The following is a 22,471-nucleotide window of genomic DNA, read 5'->3' as shown; positions in this document are numbered from 1 at the left end:
TTTGTCAAGCAGATTAATCTTCATTACTGTTGAGCATTTTCCTTCTTTAAAATAGCCTGTTACAATTCTTAAGAAAACTTCTTTAGACATATTTTTTTGGTGAATGCACCCATCTCAGAACTTCCATTTATTAGTAAGAAGGAGGATAATGTGATGTATGCTCAGGAGGAGCCATATTTAATTTTTAATGGCTACTTGGATCTTGTCAGTCTAGTTTTTATGTTGTAAAGCACTGATCAATCCTTACAGTTGTTAACCTCCTAGTGGCAAGAGATGATTGCTCACACACTGTTCTGCTTGCTTCTTTCATCAACCTTTAATTCTGTAGATCCTGGTAGCCTTTTATTTTGCAGCGTTTGTTTTTATTAATGAAATAATGATAAAGTAGTAGCAAACCACAAAAGGTAAAATGGTTTTGAAATAAACAGGAAGAAAATATAAAGTTGTTAAATTTCCAAAAGGGTAAAAATGTGTAGCATGAATCATGGTATCTTGATCAAACATCTGTAGTCCAGCTGTTGTCTTCACTGCACTGCGATCTCGGCGTTGGTATATTTAAAAAGCGGGGTTTGTGGGGGGTGCAGCCCCCCTGCTTTAACATGTTAGGTGACCTTTTTTTTTTTTTTTTTTTTTCTCAGTATTCAGAGTTGTCTAACTTCGACCATATGGTGTCGTCCATATGGTATTCGAACTTAGAAAACTTCATTCAAATAATATAGACCCAAGCTTACCTTTCATTGCCTCAAGAGTATATGTCATCATTCATCACTCCTAAGGGTTACCGGGGATCCATCTTAGTGTGGATAGATGACCATCATTTAAATCCCAATCCTTTGAAATCTGTGCCTGTGATCACACAAGACTTTTGTGGCACTTCATGGTTCTTTACATTTCCCCTGTTATTATTATGGTGGGAATTGGCCAGAATTTGTTTTGTAAGGATATTGTGTCATTGTGTGTGTGTGTGTGTGTGTGTGTGTGTGTGTGTGTGTGTTCCTGTTAGTGAAATGTCACTAAAGGAGCAGGCAATGGCTGCTGTTACAGGTTCTTATTGGCATCTTTGGAACATTTATTGGATTAAGCACTTAATATCAACTGAGAACCTTTCAACAGTCTTTCATAAATTGATCTCTTCCATTCCAGATTACTACAGTGCAGTGTACGATAGGCTTTCTGGTGCCAATCTTTGAGACCCCTGAAGAAGTCCTAGGCCAGAGTTTTAAAAGGATTAGGCCTTTATGATCATGTTACAACTGTTCTGCTGTATTTGAACTGGCTGCTCATGGTAGTGAGGAGGTTATTTAGGATTTTGTTTACTGACTTATTGTGTCCTGGCTGTTGCTTATTTTAAAGTTTTTGGTACCCTACCGTCTAATCTGCCATTAAAGCTCATCCATGGGGACTCTTACTGGGTCTCAGAGTATGTTTATAACCTTTTGGTAGGTGTCTTTGCCTTTCATGGCCTTGTTTTGACAGATTCACTACCTCACTGGTTTTGAGCATGTAACTCAGATCTCATGTGTAAGCGTTTTTTAAAGGCATAAACATACTTGTTCTGGAGGTTTTACAGTTTTTCTGTAGACCACTCTATATTTATCTTGGAATTGTATTTATTTTGTGCATTTGAAATGTATACGTTGTCTAGATCTGGTGAAAAAAAATGTTTTATTTTACTGTTATAATGGACTGTGTGTATGCTTTTAATAAAAAGGGACTGTCCTGTCCTAGTATAACCTCCCCCTCATAATTTCAGCAGGTAAGTAACATGATTATAAAGTTACTCTCTCATTTTTGTCTGGTAGGTCAAAACCTGTTCAGGATGCTTGATTTTCTGATCGGAATAATGCTTTGCAAAGCTATGCATCTTAGAGTGGTGATAAGTACTTTAATACCACATCTTCATGATGTACTGTTTTTTTTTTTTTTTTACTAGCTTCAGGATTAGTGTGTAATGTAAAGTGTTTATTTCACAGGGAGATCAGTTTGTATTTTATGAAGACTGGGGTGAGACCTTGGTGAAAAAAAGCATTCCTGTACTGTGCGTATTGGACATCGAGAGCAACAACATCTCTGTACTGGAAGGAATCCCTGATCACATCTCCCCAGGGCAGGTTAGTAATGTGTTGCTGAGTGTTATGTCAGAATGCTGATGGTAGTATAAGATATTTTATATGGTTGCTAGTAAGTAGAGTCTGTTGGAGTAACTCTTATATTTACAGTCACTAAACTAATCGATAAATGATTGAAAGTGCAGCTTCAGTCTTGTTCTGATTTGCATAATTATATCTCAAATCTCTAATTTTGTTGTTGTTGCGTCTTTCGGCTTTTCCCGGTTAGGGGTCGCCACAGCGGAACTCCGGTCCGCTAATGATTGGCAGTAGATTTTTACGTGCCAAGTTGCCGGCCCTGACGCACAACCTTCAACGAAGGTACGAAATCTCTAATTTTGTAAGCATAGAAATTTTGTATGCCCCAAAAGCAAGCTTGCTGGAAAGATCAAGTAACGAAAATGGATATATATTTAATCTTTATTGATCACAACAGTAATAAAACAATGCTTTTAATGCTGTAAAGCTAAAATTGGCTTTTTTGTCTAACACAGACTTCATCAGAACTTAAACTTGATTACCCAAATCATTGCTTATATAACAATCATAAAATAATGTGAATAGACAAATTAATTAAATGAAGAATTACAGCTCTTATTATAGTCACTCAGTTTGAAAGAGCTTATAGAATATTTAGTTTCTTAGAGACCTATCCTTCAAAATCAAAAACTAAATAAACCCAATGAAGAGCATATGAGTTAGTGTTATAAAAAGGAATTCATTCATTTAAATATCTTTTATTTAAATTAATTGATTCATTTTTATTATACTTGTTTTGTCTATTTGTCACTCCATGGTTTTTATATAATCAAGTTTGTTTTGATGAAGTCTGTGTTAGACAAAAATGCTGTTTTTAACCTTATAACATTTTATGATTACTGTTGTTTGTCTTTTGGCATTTCCTGGTTAGGGGTCGCCACAGCAGAACTCAGGTCTGCTAATGATTGGCAGTAGATTTTTACGAACGCCGAGGTGCCAGCTCAACGTTCAACCTTCAACGAAGGCACGCCAATTTACGCATGTCTTTCGAACGCCCACCCAACTGCAATGAGGACATGCAGACTCCACACAGAAGGAACTCCCCGCAATCCAGCCGAGAATCGAGATTAAATATATATATTTGTCATTTTTCCCTCCTTGATCTTTCCAGCATGCCTGTTTTTGGGTTGTACAGTTTTGGAGTGTATACAGCTGCATTTTTGTTGCTTTGGAGTAGTAATTTTTATGTGCTCCTAGCACTAATTACTTTATTACATAATGCCCCATAAACGAACTACACTTTTTTGTCACGTGTCCAGATAACTGAATCTAGGTAGCAGAGCTTCACAGTTGAGCACTGCTACCTTAATTTGTAGTATCCTTAAAAAAAGTGTTAAACAGGTAAAAAAAGATGAGTATTCTGTAGATTAAAGTGTGCGCATACATTTTACGATAGAAGATGGAATGTAGTGAAGTAGAACTGTGTCCTCCTGGTAGTTACAAGTGACTGAAAAATGGCCAAGATAGTTTACTTAAAGATTGTTTTCCTGTATGATCTTATGCTGTTTGCCAGATATGGTGTGGGGTGGGTGGTGGTGACACTAGAATGCAGCATTACGATTTAATTTATTGGTTTCATACTTTACTAGACACTAATTCAGTCTTGCTTGACACACTGTAGTAGCAACCCACTGTACTGAGAAGGCTTTATAAAAGTCTCTCTCTACTCTGTCAAGTAGTTTGACCTAGTTAATATGGTGCATAGTCTTTCAGCTTCCTGTACATTGTTTCATCATTTTATGTACTGTTTTGTAGATGAATCTTCAGTAAAACAAACCTCTTGTGCATTATTACACCTCCCTGGTTTATAAATTAGTAAAATAAATTACATTTATTTAAATAATCCAAATAGTGTGGGTGTTGTGAAAATAATCAATAAATCCCCAAAACATCAATCTGTTAAAGCCAGAATGAAAATTGCAGCAGGAACGGTTTCTAATAACTAAATATGTTTATTTAAAAATACAGTGCTATCTTTTGGACTTGAGCTTCTCTAGTTAATTTACACTTGCACTTTATCCTTCAGAAAAAAAAATAACTGGTGAGACTCAAGTCCAAAAGCTGTCACTGTATTTTTTTTTTTTTTGGTTACTGGATATGTTTCCTGCTGTGTTTTTTGTTGTGGTTTCATTGGAGTTTTCTCTTGAAACTCAGATGAATTGTTAGTTTATCTGAACAAATTCTGATAAATATATAATGGGAAAAGGGGCTGAGAATGGATGGAAGGATAGATAGGTTTGTTTATATTGTTTATTAATTAGCTGGGTTGGCTTGAGGACCGTTTTCAGACATGACCCTTTCTCAAGACAGAAGAATTAAATGATTACAGGCAAATGTACCTTATACAAATGTTTTTGGTGCCCCTCTGCCTATTGACCATTAGCTCCTCTCAGTCCCGTTGGCCCATTTATTCCTCCCAGAATGAGAGACATTCCAACCTTACTCATTCCGAATGAAGTGAAAGCTGATCGCCGATCCATTATTCCTGCATTTACTTGGGATTTTTTTATGTGGCCTTAACTCCATCCCTTGGTGGTAATATTGGCTTCTTCATCACCATGTTTGGGGGAGGGTGGCGGCCTATTGCCCTGATGCAGAGGTATGCTTATTCCTTGATATGACTCCATGAAGGGCTACTGTTAGCGTGGGCAGGTCTTGCCCATGTTTTCCTCCCTGTTAGTCTGTTCTCATTGAAACTGGCCTATGCCATTACACAGAACACCAGATCACTGCAGGGGGAAGAAGCAGCCACAACCCCGCCACAACCCTCCCTCCTATATGAGTGTACCAGTCTACACTGCACATCTCTTTCCCCACTCCATACCACTCAAGAGTTTCTAGTTTCCCAAGCAGTTAATAGTTCTCAGCTGTCTGGGTCACAGGACTTTATATATCTGTGCCACACAGCCAGATGCATTCCCAAATGTTTTACAGCTGGAAAATTATATAATTAGGCAGTTGAAAGTAGGACAGGTATATAATTTAGACAGTCTTTGATTTAAAAAGGTCTGAATTTGGAAAAAAAGTATCAGAGTTTCCTTTTCCTCATTCTTTTTCTCCCTATTGTTTGTAAACCATTATCAGGAGCCAGTCATAGGAGACTATTATCCAGACAGCCTTCAGAGCTTTGCTATTTTGGACCCTAACCCCATACTGATGGCCATCGTGTGTGCTATCTTGCCTGAGGTCATGGAATGCCTTCCCCCTGCTTAATGTGTGATGGTCCATATTGACACATCAAAGGCTTCTATAAACATGGCTAGTCAACACCAGGTGCACATCCCCTGCCCATCAGGCTGCATGCCTAGGGTTTTCAAGTTACTATCAGTCAATCATTGCTACCCTTACTTAGTAATACCTCCTGCACCTAGGTCACTGGTTCATCTTGGATCATCTCACAGAGCCAGCAAAACTGTCTTAATTTAGGACATTATGCTGTGTGCCAAGTAGTTATTACAAGAAAACTATATGAAACATCTGTTAATGCATGAAGTGGACACATGCGTTGCCACCAAGCACTGTATATAGCTGTGTTGGAGCTAAGGGCACTGTGCTGCTATCAGTCTGGGCTTGTAAGGCAGTCCAGGCTTAAGACTTATCTTCCTGGCTTCCAAGATGGCCATACATTGAGTAACAGCTTAATTTCAGCTCTCCCAGTTTGAAAACCGGAACTCAGAAGAGATAACCAGTGAACTCATTTTTGGGGGTACATTTCAGTAACTGGTTAGCAAGCCACTGTCTGGATACCAGCAAAAAAGAAATTCAGAGAACCTGAAAGAAAATCCACCACAAAAGGTGAGAAAAAAAAACACTGACTGGGAAGAGTTCTACAGCTGTTCAGCCAAAAGCAGTGCAAGCTCCAGCTTTGGTGCAAGACTTCCAGTAACCTAGAGGAAAATAAGTCAAATATACTTAGAGCTTATTAAAATAAATGAAACACTGATGGAGTATATCAACTCAAATAACAAAAAGGCTGGAAAAATGGAAGAAGCTTTAAACAGATATTCAGATGAGATGATAAAATTTGCAAAAATCAGAGGTCAAAATGAAGAAAAGGCTGGCTAAAAATGAGACTGCATAAGAAGAAATATTTCAAAAAATAATAGAATTGGAGGACAGCGCATGCAGGGAAAACTTGAGATTTTCTGCTGTATCAGAGGAGCTGGAAGGAACAGACTGTATTAATTTTATGAAAATACAAAAACAACTGGACTGGTATTGCACAGCAGGAGTTGTTGACTGAAAGGGCACATCATGGGTATACTCCAAACCTGGCCATGGGAAAGCAGCCTAGACCTTTAATAGTAAAGATGCAATCCTACCAGCAGATGGAGTTTTTTCTGACAAAACTGTAATAGAAGGGCAAAGTACTAAAAGTGGGAGGCAGCAGAGTGTTTGAAATGATTACTCACTGTATACCAGGAAGAAGAGGAGTAAATTTATACCACTAATCAAGGAATGTTGAGAAGCAGGCATGCTATTCAAACTGCTGCATCCGGCTATCATCAGAATATTCTTTCCTGGAGGGACAAAATCATTTTTTGATGCAGAGCATGCTAAGGAGGAAGTACGAAAGTTTGTCCAACAAAAAGTGAGCTGTGAAAGCGGAAACGCTGCTTCTCGTTCTGGTAATAAAGACCACAGAGAGACTGTGCCAGTGAAACATTTTCCAGTGTTTTAATGCAAAATGCTTGAGAGATGGAAAAAAGCATAAGAGTTGACTAGAAGAACCGAGAGTACGTAGGAAAGGAAGCAGACACTGGATTTGGAAGATGGAGGTAAACGAGAATAAAATTGTCCAACTTGAAAATTGACAAGTAAATGTGGGACTATAAAAGTGTTAATTATGAAATATGACAGAACAAGAAAACCTGGAAATATTGGACTTTTTTGACCATGTTAAACTTGTAGGGAACTAAAAAGCATATGCTGTACTTCATGTCATTAATGTTTGGAGGAACACTTAGGAGAGAGAAAGGAAAGAGTTAACTGTAAGTAAAACAAATTTGTTCTTGACAGTAATATATGTATAGTGCATGATATCTGCATGCTATTAAGTAAAGTTTTCTCAGTTATATTTAAGTGTAATGGTGATACTGCAGTAAACAGGTGCTCCTGTTTTTTTTTTCATTTTCTGTTTCTCTGTGTTCAGTTTTAGAAATGTAGGCACTGCAATGTAAAAAGAAGAAAAGGCTGGTCCAAAGAGTACCATACAAGAAAAAAAATGATGTGCTTTTTCTCATTCTTGCATAGGTGAATAACTAGCTGAAGGCCCTTTGCTTTATCCAGTAATAGGTATTAAGAGAACTAAAATAAATAAAAAGAACATTGAATATAATAAAGCTCTGCTTTAGCAAATAATTAAATAAATACTTGTAGAAGCAACTGTGTGTCTGGTTCTCATGTCTCCGTGGAAACAATCTGATAAAGAGCAATGAAAACAAAATACTCGTTTCTGTCAATGGCTAAGACATAATGTTTAGTGAAAGCATTCAGTTGTTCTCATTCTGGGAAAACAATAAGGATGAGATAAAATCAGACAGCATTTAGGAAGCACAGCCGGTACCATGTGTCTTAGCAGGGAAAACCTTTCTTTTAGGTTAAACCAAGTATGTAAGTGTTGCTGTCAGTTTGGGACATTTCGTATTAGAAAGGCAAAATTTCAGTATTAAAGATGTACATAGCTGTGTGTGTTAACATTAAGTTAATATGTTTGGGGGTGTATTTGCTTTTTTGTTTGAGGGCTTTCAATAAAACAAAGTTTTGTAAGATGTGACATAGGCTAAAATGGATATGACAAGGAACAACTGTATAAAAGGTCAGCCTGCCAAACGTTAGTGTGTGCATGTAGCACAAAAGCTGGAACTATATATTTAAAAAGCTGTTACAAATAAAAAGTTGGACTAATAACCTTTTAGTGTAATGACCCTTTCGATATTATTTTTAAAGGTTAATGATTTCACAGATATATGCAAAGAAAGAATAAATTAACTATATTAAAAAAATGTAGCGTGCAAGTAGCTATGATACAGGAGACACATTTGGAAATAACTGAGCATGTGAATTTGATAGACAGGTTTTCAGGATGGTTATTCAGCAGAATACCTGGGACAAAGGCAAAGAGGAGTACTTGTATTCATTACAAGAGGAGCACCCGATAGTGATAGAGAATAAAAAAGATAATGGTAGATATGTAGTACTAAGGGGCTACTGGCAAGAGAAGAGGATTACATTGGCATGTATTTATATTCCACATAAAACTGCTGTAATGGAGCTTAACATTCTGGGGGAAATTATCAGTTTTCAGCAAGGAATATTACTTATAGGCGGGGACTGGAATTTGGTTTGCAGCAGGGAAGATGTGTCTGGGGGCCTGGAAGGGAAAATATAACAAAGGAGAGTAGACTTTTGAATAAATTTATGAAATTATTTGGCATAGATGAGAATTTAGTAGTAGGAGTTCAGAGTGAATGTACATGCTGGACTATGCTAGATAGAACTTACATTTCACAGGAACATGTGCATTTAATTAAAAGTTTTGATAAGTATCCAGTAATTATTTCAGATCACACATCAATAATAACTAAAATAAAAACACAGGGTAATGAAATAAAAATGAGACACTGGTGTGTTCCCACCTATCTGTTGAAAAGAGAGGAATTTAAGGAATGGGTAGTGGAAATTATTTGGTAGTTGTAGATCAGAGTGTAAAGTGTGTGTGCTTGTATCTTTAAGAAGCACGCGAGGCTGTACATGCACATATATAACCTGCACACGTGCATTACCTTAGTGCCATTTTGTAGAAGCAGCTAGGGAGTAAGCATGCATGGTCATATTCATTCATTGTGTATAAGTTACTTAAGTTAGATTCAATAGTCAACAGTAGTAATGTGTTTGTATGTAATAAAGCTGCTTATTGTATACAACTCCGCACAGCTCCTCGTGGTGTCCTGCAGAGTGATACAGGCAACAGAAAGACCCAAGAGAGACTTTTCCAGATTTAAGTATTTTTTCTCTGTTTTTTTGCTCCGACTGCCTTTTCCCGCTTAAAAAGCGGATTTCTAACTGATCTTTGCTTTAAAAAGTTTAAATTGCATTTGCCTTCTGCTTTTTACAGTTTTTGCACTTGTTTTATATCAATTTAAGTAGTTTTTGTATTGTATAACTGTTGTAGGCTACACACTGAAGTGTGCTAGCCTGTTTATAGCATTTACAGTGTTTTCTGTGTGTTTTTCTGCTGTTTCCTGAAAAAACAAAAAAAAAAAATCTCTTTTCCTGCCTTTGCTGAAGTAGATTAGTCCAGATTTCAGGTTTTGCTGAATTCCGGACTGTGGTATAGTTTCCTGTGTTGCCCATATTTTTACTTGGATAGGAAGAAGCTTCTCTGTTCACCAGTGAGAGTGGGGAGCTTTGAGTAGCCTATCTGTCCCTGGAGGAGTGGTCTCAGCTCTGAAACTAGTAGCTTATTGGCCGTTTTGGGTCAGTTCCAATCTCTTTGTTTCCCTGCTTTAAAACCCACATTTGCACGGTTTTGCGCCAGTATACAACTCTGCACAGCTCCTAGTGGTGTCCTGCAGAGTGATACAGGCAACAGAGAGACCCAAGAGAGACTTTTCCAGATTTAAGTATTTCTAATCTGTTTTTTGCTCTGACTGCCTTTTCCCGCCTAAAAAGTGAATTTCTAACTGATCTGTGCTTTAAAAAGTTTAAATTGCATTTGCCTTCTGCTTTTTACAGTTTTTGCACTTGTTTTATATCAATTTAAGTCATTTTTGTATTGTATAACTGTTGTAGGCTACACACTGAAGTGTGCTCGCCTGTTTATAGCATTTACAGTGTTTTCTGTGTGTTTTTCTGCTGTTTCCTGAAAAAAAAAAACAAACAAAAAAAAAATTATTCTCTTTTCTCGCCTTTGCTGAACTAGATTAGTCCAGATTTCAGGTTTTGCTGAATTCTGGACTGTGGTCTAGTTTCCTGTGTTGCCCATATCCTTACTTGGATAGGAGGAAGCTTCTCTGTTCACCAGTGAGAGTGGGGAGGTTTGAGCAGCCTATCTGTCCCTGGAGGAGTGGTCTCAGCCCTGAAACTAGTAGCTTATTGGCCGTTTTGGGTCAATTCCTATCTCTCTGTTTCCCTGCTGTAAAACCCGCATTTGTGCAGTTTTGCGACTAGAGCAGCATCGGACAGTGCCGCTTAAATGGGTTTAAACTATTCCCGGCTCCACAAAGTGTGCTCTTCACTTTTTCCCTTAGAACTGTTCTAAATCTCAAAGTAAGCACTCTATTTTCATTCTAAAGCCCTGCAGTTGCTCGTATAAGTAATCTTATAAGTAAGCACGAATAAACTAAAGCAATACACCCTCTTATACTCCCTTAAAGTACTTGGCTCCTTATTGGTCCTTTTTGATCAGTCAAAAAGTAGATCCTTATAGTATTCTGGCATGTCCAAAAGTCAGTTTCGGGTTTACTCTCCAGTTCACTTGGTGAATCTGGGAATCTTGAGGCAATGTTATAACTGCCTTATGTACTCAGACCACCCTTTCCTCCTCCCAACAAGCTCAAATATATGTGAGAGATGCAACTATATAGTCAAACTGGAGGCTGAGCTCTCTCAACCCAGTACTGGCGCAGTCAGGCGGAGAAGGTAACCACACACACCACAAATCCAGTCTCACATAGACCTATCGCAACAGCAAACCAAACACATAAACACACAAAAACATACTCGGAGGCTCTAAATAAAAATCTTCCCAAGCAGTAGAGACATCCAAGCAACTGCTACCCCACAACAATACCCACGTATTTACATAGTTCACAAAGTCAGTGTTCCACACAATCACAGCCCTTAAGGCTAAACAACACACCTAATACACTTGTAATAGGTGACTCTATTGTCAGACACACTGACGTCCCACTCACCAGGCTGAACAAGGAGAAGGTCACTGTAAGCTGTCTGTCCGGTGCCAGGATCCGCCACATAACACAAGCACTCAGGTCACTCCAAAGCAAGTACAAATATGACTCTGTCATTGTCCATGCTGGTGTGAATGACCTGAGACGTACCTCCCTGGACTACATGAAAAGAGACATAGGGGAGCTCTCTGATCATGTAGCCCAGGCCGGTATGACCCTGACCTTGAGTAGCATCTTACTCTCACCAAGAACGATGCCACAGTATAAAGACAAAATGATCAATTTTAACAATTGGCTAAAGTATTGGTGTCATTCAAAGGGGATCCAGTGTCTGTCAGCCTGGGATGACATGATCGACAAGCCACGTTGCTTCGCTAGGGACTGCTTGCACCTGTCACCACTGGGCTTTCGAATATTGGCTAAGCCTCTTGCCACCCCCATAGTGCCTTTTTTAGGCAAGGCTCAAAAGACAAACCCACCTCCATAGACAACACAAGGAAAAAGAAACTAAGGGTAATGCTGCTCAAAGCCAGAAGTCTAAACCTCAAGATGCATGCACTCGAGGCTCTCCTCCGTATGGAGAATATCGATATCTGTGCAGTAACAGAAACCTGGTTCAAGGCTCCTGAGAGCACCCCAGCACTATCAGGTTATACCTCATACCATGCTTTTCGGCCCCAAAACTCGGACCGAACCACAAAAGGAGGGGGAGTATCCATATTCATCAGACACACCCACACCTCCAGGTTACTGGCACTGCACGAAGCATCAGAGACCATCCATGTGCAACTAACAGTGGGCAAAACTGCCTTTCAGTTTGTAGCCTGCTACAGACCACCCTCTCAAACTCAGGAACCCCACTCAGCTTTCCTGAGAACATTGGAGAATATGAAGGTCTCGCCAAACACCATCATATTGGGTGACTTCAACTACCCAAACATAAACTGGGAGCATTACTCAAGCCCCAACACCCTCGCCCAATGCTTCCTAGAATTTATAAACTCAAATGCTATGGAACAAATGCTGGTCACCACTCCCACAAGAGGGGAAAACATAGTGGACTTGATCATCACCAACATGGGGACTCTATGTTCCATACCAGAGGTATACCCCTCATTGGTAAGATCTGACCATAAATTAATCTCACTGGGCATCCATATCCCGTCCCCACCCCCAGCCAAGGAAACCACGGTGAAGAACTTACTCAAAAGCAAACTTCACACTTCTCAAAACCAAGGTGGAATCCTTCAAAGCCCCCGGGCCAGTGGAAAATACGGCCCAAACTGCAGAATCCTTTACAAACGCATTCTATGGACACCTACAGGAATGCATGGATTGTGCTATCCCATATAAAACCAAGACTCACACCTCCAAAGGCAGGAGACCTGTCTGGTAGACCCCAGCCATAAATAAGCTATACAACAGAAGGAGGAAGCTACTACATGATAGAGCAAAATCCCAAAAAGGGAAGGCATCTCTGATCAGTACTAGCAAGAAACTACGATCCCTCATAAAATTATCTAAGGCCAGCTTCGAAAGAAAAATTTCACAAGACGCTAAAGATAATCACAAGGCCTTCTTTAGTTATGTCAGAAACCTGGGTGGCAACTCCCAGATATGCTCTGAGTTAGTGCAAAATGACAAAAAATACACTGAACCCACAGACATTGCCAACATCCTGGCAGACCAGTTCAGTGCAAACTCCCCCCCCCTTCCCCCCACAAAAGAGCAAATGTCTATCCCAACAGAGTGTAGCCTCCCTGACATCACAGATGCACAGGTGAGAGCTGCCCTCTCCAAAGCAAAAACACAGCATCAGTGGGACCGGACGGTGTCCCGGGCTGCATCTTACATGAGCTCCAAGAAGAACTGAACTCTCACATAAAGTCACTGTTCAATCTCAGCCTTACTACAGGATATGTACCCAAGGAATGGCGTACAGCAACAGTGGTCCCACTCCACAAAGGTGGTGCCACAACGGACCCCGGAAACTATCGCCCTATAAGCCTAGTCTGCAAATCTATGGAGCGTATCATCATGGAACTCATAAACAAAGACACTGGGAATCTCCAAACACTGGATCCTACCCAATTTGGCTTTGTTAAGGGCAGATCTTGCCTCTTGAACCTGGTTGACTTCTTTGAAACAGTAACCAAGGCCATAGATGAAGGGAAGGTAGTCCACACAGCCTGCCTGGACCTCGCAAAAGCTTTCGACACAATACCCCACTCGGGCATCATAAATAAGCTCACCAGCTTAAATATCAACCCCTGTGACACAAGATGGGTTGCAAACTGGCTCAGAGATAGAACCCACATGGTCAGAATTGCAGGTGCCATGTCAGACTCTAAACCAGTTATAAGTGGCGTCCCACAAGGCTCAGTTCTGGGACCTCTCTTGTTTGGTATATATTTCTCTGAGGTACAGGCTAACACGGGAGGACTATGGCTGACCAAGTTCGCAGATGACTGCAAACTGGGTGCCATAATCGACTCGCCGACTGACACAAGCATCCTCCAAAAGGGTCTCACAGAGACTGATAACTGGTGCCAGAGCCATGGCCTAAAGCTAAATGCCAAAAAGTGCATAGTCGTCCCCTTTGGGAAAAACAAAGTGCCCACAAATTACCACATAGGTGGTAATCCATTAAGTACGGAAGACGTAATTAGGGATTTAGGGACCCAAGTAGATAGCAATCTCTCCTTTGACAGTCACGTTGCCAAAGTGGTTAGAAAGACCTTCTATATAGCCCCACCTTATCACGAAACGGTTCACATCAAGAGAGGTCATTGTGCCCCTCTACTTATCACTCATCAGGCCCATAATTGAATACAATGCCCCATTTGGGATGTACCTTACCCGACACCTGCAGCAACTGGAAAGACCACAAAAGTACCTCACCAAGAGGATCAAGGGACTCAGACAGATGCCCTACGCAGTTAGGCTAAAGAAACTCCAGCTCTACTCAGTTGCTTACCGCCTGCTCAGAGGCGATCTGTGCCTGACGTATAAAGCCATGTCCAAACCAGAATTAATGGACATGCTCCACCTTAGGAAATCCAAATCCCTTAGAGCTACACGCTCCAGGGACTTAAACCTCAGCACAGAAATAAATAGGACATGCTGGAGGGACAGATTCATATCCCAGAGGCTCCCCTCACTCTGGAACAAAATCCCAATCCATGTTAGGCAGAGCCCCTCAATGACCCTCTTCAAGAGAAATCTTGACGAGTGGATGGGAGATTGTAGGTTTACCCCTGGGATCTCTTCTGTGTCCCTACTAGACAGAGGCACAGTAAACTAACCTTAAAAGGGCTATCTTCTGTGACTTACTATACAGAGGCACAGTCAACTAATCTAAAAGGGTGGCGAAAGCCAAACACACTCTGGCTATGCTTATAAATGCCCTAGGGCAGATAGCCTAGTATCAACCTATGAACAGAACCCATTAAGATTCATTTATTCGTGTCCTAACACGAAAGCGACATGGTGTCAGACCCGGGATTGAAGAGAGAAGAATATTTAGCACTATGATATGTAAAGATGACAGTAAAGTTAAAATCGAGAGAAAAATGCACAAACATAGCTAGAAAGAATTACAGGTAATGAGAAATAACACAAACTGCATACTCAATGCGGAAGACAATCGAGGGGCATTACAAGGGCACTAACTACGTTATCAGGCAAGTGGAAAGTACGAAAAATGTAACTAAAGAAATTGTTTAAGATAAAAGTATTTGTTTAAAGTATTCGATGAAACGATTAACTGTAAAGCAAAATGAGTATGTTTAAAGCAAAAAATGAGTGTTTAAATCAAAACGAGTATGTTTAAGGCAAAGTTGGGCATGTTTAGGTAAAATGAGCACAAGAAAAGTGTGATGGGTGTAAAAATGGGCTTAAATGAGAAAAACAATTACAATAAGAAAATAAAAGGTACATTGAGCAAAAATAAAGCAAGGTAACTGCATGTGTTGTGGCAAAGTGCTGTATTTGGGCATAACTGTGACTTCGTATTGTATCAAGGGCATAACTAAAGTTATTCGAAGTATCTCAGTCTGTGTAAAAGTGCTTACAGTGTGTGCTTATTACTGTGCATGTATTTCAGAGTTTATTGTGTGTAAAGTGCAACTGCTTCATGTAATCCAGTCAAAGCATAGCTATTTCAAAAAAGCTTCTTGCGCTGGATGCGTCTGTTCACAAAGTGTCGCCGTTACAGAGTACTAATTGTCCTGTAAAGCGGTACCTAGAAAGGTACCACTATTTTGGGGACATTTCAGTGTTCTGCATGCAGTTATGCGCAAAGTGCAACTACTTGGAAAAGTTATTGAGTTTAACGCAACAGTTAATAGATTCATTCTCATTGTGCAGTTACTTGGCATGTTTCTTACACTGATAAGAGGCATTTTCTTACAAAAGACGACATTACGAGAATATCACAGTGCTTGTGAGTTACTTAGTCACATCGTAAAGTTCTTGATTGTTTAATTGACTACTTTAAGAAGTGATGATAAATGAGTGTTGCATTTCTGCCTTTACCGATAAAATTCCGAAAGCATCAAAAAGCCCTAGAAGTTATTTTGCAGGGTTCAGTAAAGAATCGAAAAGCCAGACAAATTATTTTGCAAAGTCCAGTTATTCGAAAGTACTACGAGCGTGTTTATTTGCATAATTCTGAAAAGCCCAATGAAAGGTACAATTTCAGAGTACAAAGGATTGGACAATTACTGGCATTAATTCTGGCATATGTGCATGTGTGTATATTTATGCTTATTTGCAAAGTCCTTCGCTGGTATGTGTTGATATGGCAGATGGATTTTGAAAACCCGCTACCACTTGTATTTGATCAGAATATTGTAGAGAACTGGGGAATGTTTGAGCAAGAGTATGATATTTTCATACAAGCAGCTTATGCAGCTAGAGATGCATGCACAAGGGCATTCATTTTGCTAAACCTAACTGGGTCAGAGGCCATAGAAAGAAAGCTTTCGTTTGTGTATGCACCAGCATTATATGAAGGAGAAGGTGCAGACTGCCAAATTGTTGTACAAGCTGAATCAAGGAAAGACCCCGAGTGTTTGAAGTGCAAGTTCAGAGGAATATGTAACCCCCAGTTGAATGTTACATTAGAGAGGCATTTGTTTTACTCAAGAGATCAGAAGCCAGAGGAAATATTTGCAGCTTGTATAACTGATGTGAGAAACTGAGCTAAAATGTCAGTTTGGTGATCTAAAAGATGAGCTGATAAAGGACAGGCTTGTATGTGGTATTAACAGTGCTGCTGTGAGAAAGATCTTGCTTCATGACAGTGATTTAATGTTGAGCAAAGCCATACATATTTGTCAAATCCATGAGGTGACAGAAAAACACACAAGTATGCTTGCGAGTGACAGGAGCATGGTTTCAGTTGGCTCCAAAGCACATGTAGATGGTATGCAACACGTGGCAAACAAGAACAGGCCTAAACACATGGCAGCTACAGGATTTCCAAAGAAGCCACAAGGTTTTGCAGAAAGTTCCAAGAAAGGTGCTGGGTCCAGCGCCAGCTCAGTGCAACACAAGCATGTAAAACTCAAATCTAGCTTTAACTGTCGCAATTTTGGTGCGAATCATGAGTCTAAAAGAGAGAAGTGCTTAGCATATGGTCAGCAATGTCGCAAGTGTAAAAAATTGAATCATTTCTAAAAGTTTTGCAAATCAAGTAAGCCTCACACAGTTGTAAAGAAAGGTCGCACAAAAAAGCAAGTAGATCAAGTAGAGCCGAAGCAGTCAGCTTTCTGTGTGGATGGTGCATCAGTGCTTGGTGAAAGAGTTGATGCAGTGAACTTAATAACAAATGAAGTGCTTTGTACTGTCCAGATAAATGGAAAATCCACAGAGCTCAAAGTACACACTGGTTCAAAGTGTAATGTTATATTGGCAGACACATTTGCAAGAGTGAAAACTAATGAACAGCTCAGTGTAACCAGTAGTGCGAGATTTGTTGCTTATGGAGATGAAAAAATTCAAACCAAAGGTTCAGTGATATTTTCATGTTATTTGGCTGAGAACTGTTGCAACTTGTTATTCTACGTAGTCCGAAAACCAGTGCAATCTTTAGTGGGTCTCAAAGATAGTTAAAGAATGAATCTGCTTTCTTTTGCTAAAGAAGTTCATTACATAAGTGCAGTTCCAAGTTCCAGTTTCTCTGAAGCCATTTTCTCAGAGTATGCTGCTGTTTTCGATAAGTTAGGCAAACTTCCAGTTGTGTATTCCACTAAGTTAGACCCAGAAATCACTCCAGTAGTCAGACCAGCAAGAAGAGTTCCAGTAGTGATGCAAGATAAAGTTGAGGCTCAGACATATTGCACCAAGGTGTGATTTGTCCAGTCACAGAACCAACAGAATGAGTGTCGTCCATGGTAGCTGCTCACAAGAAAGGCTCAGACTAAATCAGAATATACATTGACCCAAGAGATCTGAACAAAGCATTAAAAAGACCGTATCATCCGATGTGCACAGTTGAAGTTGCAGCTCTAATACCAAATGCCACTGTATTTGCTGTTTTGGATGCAAAGATTTAATTTTAGCAAGTGATACCAGATCACAAATCCTCATTTCTAACTACTTTTGGTACTCTGGCAGATACAGATTCTTAAGCATGCCATTTGGAATAAATTCTGCAAGTGAAGTCTTCCAGCGTGCAATGGAGCAAATTTGTTTAGGTTATCCATGTGCCATAATAGTAGACAATCTGTTGGTTGGAGGCAATGGTGAAGCAGCGCATAACAGAAACCTAAAGAAAGTTCTAGACAAGGCACTTGAAGTGAACTTAAAGCTTAATCCTCTGAAGTGCAAATTGAGACTTCCAGAAGTTATGTACACAAGACATTTTGTGAGTACAGATTTGAGACCAGACTTGATCAAACAAGCAGCTGTTCTAGAGATGATAGCACCAGATAATGCACACAGTTTACAGCATTTTCTGGGCATGGTCAATTATTTAGGTAAATTTATACCAGACTTCAGTGAGCTGACAGCATCTTTGAGAGCTAACACACAAAAATGTTGCATGATCATGGTTAGAACATCATCAGAAGGCATTTGAAGACCTTAAGCAGAAAATTGCCACCCCATCTACGTCAAGATACTGTGATGTGAGCAATCAGTTATTCTTTCCAGTGATGCTTCAAAATTTGGTTTATGTGCAGTTATAATTCAGGAGGGCAGACCAGTAGCCTGTGCATCTAGAACACTAACACAAACTGAGATGCACTATGCTCAAATTGAAAAGGAACTGTTGGCAATAGTATTTGCATGCTCCAAGTTTCATGATTATATTTATGGTTGAGCTATTCAGATTGAAACTGATCATCAACCTTTAGTTACTATTCTGAAGAAGCCTATGCATTCCGCTCCAGCGAGATTACAAAGAATGATGATCAAATTGCAGTAGTACAGTTTCAAATCGGTCTACACTAAAGGCAAATTGCTTTATCTAGCTGATGCTTCAGATCTCCTCGAATTACAACAGAACAGCTTGATGCAGATAATTTTGACTTTGATGTGGTATCTGTAATTTTTCCACCACTAGATTGTGAGTTGAGATCATACTCAGACTGATCCAATTTCACAGAAGCTCAATGACTGTATTAATATCAAATGGCCGTCAAAGCAATCTAGTGTATCACCTGAAGTGCAAGCCTGTTTTCCTTAGAGATGAATTGTTGATGGAAGATGGCATTATTTTCAAAGGTCCTAAAACAGCTTTTCCTGCTTCCTTACAACAAAATTGCTACCAGATTTTACATCATGGTACCCAAGAACCACATCTACTAAGAGAAGAGCACATGCATTAGTATTTTGGCCTTCATTACCAAAAGACTTTGATAGAGTTCTTTTATTTGCTCAGTATGCAATAGTATCAGATCACATTTGCACAGACAACTGCCTCAGCTAAGTCCAATTCCTGAACTACCTTGGTCTACTGTAGCAACTGATATCTTTGAGTGGAACAATCAACATACTTAATTTTGGTAGACTCTTATTCAAATTGGTTTGAGATTGATCTACTTCCCAACTTAACCTCAACTGCTGTTATTAATAAGTTGAAACATCATTTCTCAGTTCATGGTAGTCCACACAAACTTATTTTTGACAATGGTACTCAGTTTACTAGCCAGTTGTTTCAAAAATTTGCAAAAGAATGAGACTTTGTACATGTCACTAGTAGTCCTGAATGTCCTCAATCAAATTGTCAAGCTGAAAGAGCAGTACAGAGTGCAAAGCAATTACTTGAAAGGCCAAAGCATGACAATACAGATATTCTTGAATTTAGTTAATCTCAGAAACATACCCCGTGATGATATTCTTGGCTCACCTGCTCAAAGACTACTTTCCAGGCAAACTAAACGAAAAAAGGAAACCAAAACCAGGATCCACAACTAATAATCTCGACAGTACTCCACCACAGCAAGCTCAAGGATGCAAGGAATAAAAGAATTGTCTTCACGCTTGGTGTCCTTGCATCCTTGAGCTTGCTGTGGTGGAGTACTGTCGAGATTTCCAGGCAAACTAACTGCGCTACATATTTCTTCGTTTGTTGCAGTCTAAGTAGAAGACACTAAAACTGTCAAGGCTCAATTGTTTAAGAAACATAATATCTAGAAGTCTAGTTACGACCGATCAAACAGACTACTTTGTTCGTTGAGGGAAGGAGAGACCATACAAATCCAGACAACAAAAAGTTTTGATCGAATAGGACAGATTATAGCCATCTGTGCCAAGCCGAGATCTTACCTGGTAAATTCCGAAGGAATGGAGTATAGGAAGAATTGCAAACATCATCTTCCTGTACCAGAACCATCATCATCATCATTGCAATCACAACATTGTATGTGTGATGCAGAAATCAAAGAATGAGTCAGACACTGTTTCCAGATCAGAATGTGTTTGAAAGTTTAATTTTGTTGTAGAAAGTGATTTGGACATTCCACAGATCAACCATTTTGCAGAAACTGTCCCAGTTGCTAAATCCAATTCCCAATTTTATGTCACACGATATGGATGCATATGTAAACCAAGTGTGAAATACACAACAACATGGACTTGATTGTATATACCTATGTGTTTAATATTGGATAATTCACGTCTATGGATTACCTGTGATTTCTGCATGTTAAACAGTCTGATAACAATTGTATGGACTATTTCTCAGAGGGAGGATGCAGATCTGTGTAAAGTGTGTGTGCATGTATCTTTAAGAAGCATGCGAGGCTGTACGTGCATGTATATAACCCGCACACGTGCACTACCTTAGTGCCATTTTGCAGAAGCAGCTAGGGAGTAAGCATGCATGATTATAGTCATTAATCGTATATACATTAAGTTAGAGACAATAGTCAACGGTAGTAATTTGTTTGCATGTAATAAACCTGCTTGAACAGAACCCATGAAGATTTGTTTATTCATGTCCTAACTCAAAAGCGATAGGAGTTATTAGAGAAGACAGATTTTTTTTCTGAAAATATAGCTTGGGAGTGGGATAAAATTAAGATGAAGTTTAAAAATAGCGTGGAAGTAAAAGAGAGATGGTTAAGTAGTAACAATTATTTAGAGGGACTGACAAATGTTGAAGTATTGCAGAATAAGGAGAGTCTCACAGACTAAGAAGAGTAGCAGTTGCAGAATGCTAAGCAGAAAAACCTTGATAATATGCATGAGTTTAGAAAGACTTCTGTTAAGCAACTATTTTTGATGATAATGCCAGAGCAAAACAAATTTGTGTAATGACTGGCAACAGAAGTTAGAAAGGGTTATTACCAAGCTTAGGGAGCCTTTAACAAGCAAGATAACAAGAAAATCCTTAGGAGGTGTTAGAAATATGTTTGAAATTATATGAAAGTCTATATAAAGCAGAGAAATGTGGAGATCAAGAAAGGTACAACTAGAAATGTTTATGGAAGAACTAAGTATGAGAAGGTTAGCGGCCTAATTACTAATAGGATAGGAGAAGATGAAATAAAACTGGTGATGTATAACCAATCAACAGGAAAGTCCAGAGGAATCAATGGTATTCATGTGGAAGTTTGGAAGTTAGGATGGAAAAACTGATAAAGATCTAGAAAGTTTTGTTTAACAGTATTTTAAGAGGACAAGAAGCAGCAACATCCTGGAAGAAAGCAGTGGTGGCTGTAACACTATAAGAGGGTAAAGACCCATTATATCCATCTTTACACACAAGCCCATTTCAATCCTAAACCATGATTATAAAGTGTTTATATCTATAATGGCTAAACAATGGCAAAGGTGATGCCAGAATTAGTAGATACAGATCAATGTGGTTTTTTGGAGGGGAGGCAAACATTTGACAACATTAACTGAACATTGATAATCCAGAGGGAAGCTAAATATCAGAAAATACCACTGTTGTTGGTGGGCCTTGATGCAGGGAAAGCATTTCACAGAGTAAGCTGTGAGTTTATGAGCAGTGCATTGGAAGCATTTGCATTTTCTGATAAAATTATAAGGTTGATTAGGAGGGTGCATCAAGGATCGGAGGTGAAAATTAAAGTGGATGGGTTCCTCTCTGATAATTTCTGTTTGAGCAGAGAAACTAGGCAGGGGTGTCCTCTTTCCTCTTTGTTGTTTGCACTATATTTAGATCCACTAGCAAAGGAAATAAGAGAGACAAACATTCAAGGATATAATTGGTATGGCAGACAAGAAAAACTGGCTCTATTTGCAGATGATATTATTTTACACCTGATAAAACCAGAAAAGGTCATTTCAGTGTTGTGGAACATATTTTGAGGCAGTTTCAAATCTTTATGGGATACAAGATTAATGATGCTAAAACAAAGGCAGTAGCTATAAATTGTGTATCTCCACATGAATTGGTTCAACAAGATCCATATTTATGGGGACATGATAAAATGAAGTACTTGGGTGTATGGATTAAAAATGAATCTGATGTGGCAGCTAAGGATATGGAAGCTCTGTTATCTGGATATGGATAGCAAGGATTTTATTCCCTTTAGCTTTATACACAGTTCAGTCATATTTTTATCAACCAGAGGAGAAGCTGTGGATAGCAGTTAAACAACTGAAGTATTTTATCTTGGGAGGGAAGATGGCAAGAGTCGAGCAGGATATGCTGGTTCTTCCAACTGACAAGGTGGTTTGGGATTACCCTATTTGAAGGGGTATTTCAGAGGTACACAGTTAAGGCTCTTATACATAGCAGCAGAAACATAATTCAAAGTGGAAAAGGATGATGAAATGGGGAGAAGCTCAAGAAACAAGGAGAGGTGGATTTTGGCTGCAGATCTTTGAGAATAACAATAACCATGCAAAGTATTATATTCATAAAGTAGCAGAAAGTATTATAGGTTCATAGGTTCATAGGTTCATACTAGGCTATCTGCCCGAGGGCAT

General features: G+C 39.2%; 1 protein-coding gene across 1 annotated transcript in view; it reads left to right on the top strand.

The window, feature by feature from the left end:
* Nucleotides 1-22,471, top strand: part of APEH (acylaminoacyl-peptide hydrolase) — a 2,062,145-nt gene that overhangs the window by 483,101 nt on the left and 1,556,573 nt on the right. Inside the window, exon 7 of the mRNA XM_044078262.1 lies at nucleotides 1,974-2,111. Coding sequence (XP_043934197.1) covers nucleotides 1,974-2,111 — 138 coding nt within the window. The remainder of the gene's footprint in view (nucleotides 1-1,973; nucleotides 2,112-22,471) is intronic.

The sequence above is a fragment of the Protopterus annectens genome, chromosome 7.part0 (genome assembly GCF_019279795.1).
Source record: "Protopterus annectens isolate FY-2018-M chromosome 7.part0, PAN1.0, whole genome shotgun sequence".
Taxonomy (NCBI): domain Eukaryota; kingdom Metazoa; phylum Chordata; order Ceratodontiformes; family Protopteridae; genus Protopterus; species Protopterus annectens.
This window is presented reverse-complemented; position numbering and strand designations above follow the sequence as displayed.